The 3595-nt window shown below is 47.8% G+C and overlaps 1 protein-coding gene across 1 annotated transcript; it reads left to right on the top strand.

The window, feature by feature from the left end:
* The first annotated feature begins 204 nt into the window (after nucleotides 1-204).
* Nucleotides 205-2295, top strand: flbD (MYB family conidiophore development protein FlbD). The gene is made up of 2 exons (XM_041284221.2): nucleotides 205-591; nucleotides 752-2295. Exon 2 carries the CDS (start codon nucleotides 811-813, stop codon nucleotides 1780-1782), a length of 972 nt encoding a protein of 323 aa, XP_041141125.1. The 5' UTR covers nucleotides 205-591; nucleotides 752-810; the 3' UTR covers nucleotides 1783-2295.
* The last annotated feature ends 1300 nt before the right edge of the window (nucleotides 2296-3595 follow it).

The following is a 3595-nucleotide window of genomic DNA, read 5'->3' as shown; positions in this document are numbered from 1 at the left end:
ACAAGCATTACATACGGAAGTGCTTGTGACGAGCTGTCATAATACACTAGCGGTAACGAAACTTGCGGGAAGGGAAAATAAAATAGAATTAAAAAATAATTCTTATTATTAAAAAATTAAAATAAAATAATCACCCCTCAAAAATATTATTTTATTTTTATTTTGTAAATGTCTATTTTATTTTTTTTATTATTTTATACCTCCGACAACTGTCAGCTCCGAGATCTTGGATCAGATCTTCTCCTATAGCGTGCTCTAAGTGTGGAGCAGTAGTCCATTTTTCTCTGACCCGTCTCCCTGGTCATTGTACTGGACCTGGTCTCTGATTATTGCTATAAAACTGATCATACCTCATCCCTCCTCGTACTTGTCCATCACTTCAAAAATCTCCCGTCTCTTCCCCTTACCCTTCTGGAGATATATCTACCACCTGGTCGTACCTTTCGAACTTTAACTTCTTTCAATCCTCCATCACCAAGCCAATCTCTACCAGGAACCAGGTACCCGGTTACCCTTTCCCAACATACACATATATAAGCACTTGTGGGATTTAATCTCTGGGTGCACTAAGTCGACAACCCCCCACCATCGGTAAGCACTCAACCTCCCTTATTATATTAAATGTCAACCTTCCCCGCCCCGTGTCTTGATTTTAATTACTGGCACTCCCGCATCTTTATTACTTGGTCGTCACTACTTCCAATTACTTGTCCCCTTCTCTTACTTATACCCATCTAACCGACTGTCACAGGGAACAAAGTGACAAAAGTCAAACGATCTCATTAAAAACATCACAGTCTTTTGTCTATAATGGCACCTACTCACCGCCGTGGACCTTGGGTCCCTGAAGAGGATCAATTGCTACTTCAGTTGGTTCGGGAACAAGGCCCCAACAACTGGGTGCGCATTTCGCAGCACATGCACTACCGGTCTCCCAAGCAATGCCGGGAACGATTCCACCAGAATCTGAAGCCATCTTTGAACCGTGAGCCTATCTCCGCGGATGAGGGTCTGATGATTGAGCGGATGGTGAACGAAATGGGCAAGCGGTGGGCCGAAATTGCCCGACGACTCGGCAATCGCAGCGACAATGCAGTGAAGAACTGGTGGAACGGCAGTATGAACCGCAAGAGGAGAGGCCTCCCCACTTCGAGCACCACGCACATCTCACGCACTTTCAATGGTCGGATTGAAGCCCCATATGCGCGCGCCTCTGTGTCTTTGAGCAGCCCAACCAGCCGGTCTCGCTTTACTTCTATCTCGACCGATAGACCTCTTACTTCCTGGTCGAGACGGGACTCCACCTCGACTACTTCCCTCGACGGCCCTCGCCAACTAACGCCTATCTACACTCTCCCCGCTCTCAACCGCCCAGTCGAGACGCCTTTGACCTCGCCTGCTTACTCGGAGGCTTCTCACACTCCCTCCCTTGAGCCTCCATCCATGGTCTCGGACCACAATTCAGTTTCCTCCGCCTCCCCTAGGACCGTCTCATCGCCACAGCTCCTGCCATTCCCCGTGGACACCCGCCAACAATACGGCGAGTTCCGCAAGCAGAGCTCATTGGAAGATGTCTACATATGGTCAAGCTCGAAGAAGTCCGACAACTTTGCCGATCTGCCCTTCAAACCCAGATGGGTCTCGGACAACCAGCCTTGGAGCCAACACTCAACCTCGTTGTCGCAGACCTGGCTCGTTGCCCCCGAAGAGTCTCACCCAGAGGCACCCAAAGCCGAATCCCCACGTGATTCGCGCATGGGTCTCAACAACCTGTTGAACTAATGATGATTCTTCGTCTTGGAATGATCGCACGACTTCTTTCGCATACTTATTGCCTTAATAATTTGCTTCATCTCGGATGATATCCTGGAAGCGTTTATGTATATGGTTGACCGACCCCTTGTCACTCTTTTGACCTTTGGTTTATTTTTCCTTTTTTTCAATTTCCTTTGTTTCTATATCATGTACATTTTGGATGATTTTTTTTTATGTATCCACGGCGGGTCACGTGGTAATCTTGGTGCCTTTTCAAAAGCATGTTCGGAGAATTGTTGATTCTACGGTCATCGGTGGGTGGATGACTACTTTACTTGGATGGTTTAGAGAAAAGACGGGAGTGATGGATGCATGTGTACAGGTTCTGTGTTTCCGGATATTCGGTTGTATCCACTATGTGCGTGCTTGGAATTTAATAATACCCCTGGCTGTTGATTGTTGGTTACAATGAATTTTATGATGCTTTAATTTTTGGTGTATGATATTGAGGTCTTAATTGATATTTTCCACTCTGGATTCCTCCCGTTTTCGCCGTTCATTCTTGGACAGGCACAGTCGGTGGTATCCCCACCGTAGACACACTTCAGCTGAACTCTTCCCTTTTTGTGGCTGGCTGTCATCGGCATTTGTCTGCGCCTGATCCTCACGAGGAGGACGCAAGGGGTCGCCACCGGCTGAGTGATACCCGGAAGCGAAGTTGAGAGGAGACCAAACGTGATACTACTCTATGCACAGAGAGAGTAAATAGAAACTAAATTCATTAGGTGTGAGACAAGAGATCTCCCCACCCAGAATAAAAAAAAAAAAGAAAGGAACAAAAAGCAAGGAAATTGCACGACCACGCTTTGCATGCATACACACGCTCGGTTGGGAAGTGAGGATCGATAGATCGATTTCCAATCCAGCTGACGAGTTTTCACCCATCCACAATGGATCCTTCAGGGCCTGGGCCAAATGAATGGATAGAAAGGCCGTATGGTTCATGCAATCGCGACTCGGTCCAGGGCGCTTGGAAGGTCTCAATGGTTCACCATCCAAACTTTGACGTGCAGTAGGTTCCCATAATTGAGGTCGGCCTTAGCACATAGCTCTACGAGTCGGTAAGGTTCCTCTTGCCCAAAGTTTATCCCGGGAGAATTGGATTGGGCTTGAGCCTTGGCGATGCTGTTCCCCGTTCCGGACGTCCATTCCCCCTTCCCTCGGGTATCCTCTCTGTGCATAGTCGCCAACGGTCTCAGGAGGATCTACACTTCACACGCCTGTCGACCTGTTCGAGAACCTGTCTACGTGGTGGTTGTATCCACTGAGTATGTGGGTATGCATATACATACTGTACCTCTCGACTAAACCTTACCGTTTGCCTTTGTCGTCCTTACCGGAGTGGGATCTACATACATGTGCTCTCAGGGCGAGCATGCCCAAGGGATTGGGTCAAAATGCAAGAAACTCGATCTAAGAAAAAGCAAACAAGAACAAGGACAAGGAAAAAGAAAGGCTGACACCAGCCACACTGCGCGTGTGCCACGCTCATCACCTCACTATCGCACTCTAGTTCTTTAGTCTCAGAGGCTGTGCGAATAGTAATTGAAGGATGGCCGCAATAGTGTTCCCTGTTCCACTTGCCACAGCGCCACAGAGGGATCAGTGTAAAAGTCACATTCAGCTTGGTTGGGTTGCTGATCGCATGGATGATATAATCATGGTCACTGCGAGCGTGCCGATTTGTTAAGTGTACGGATATACCGACCTCTGGACCATACATTCCCGTGGCTCACTTCAGCCAGCCATTGTTCCTCTCTTTTGCAAGTCTTTGCACGAT

Source organism: Aspergillus flavus, chromosome 1 (genome assembly GCF_009017415.1).
Source record: "Aspergillus flavus chromosome 1, complete sequence".
Lineage (NCBI taxonomy): Eukaryota > Fungi > Ascomycota > Eurotiomycetes > Eurotiales > Aspergillaceae > Aspergillus > Aspergillus flavus.
This window is presented reverse-complemented; position numbering and strand designations above follow the sequence as displayed.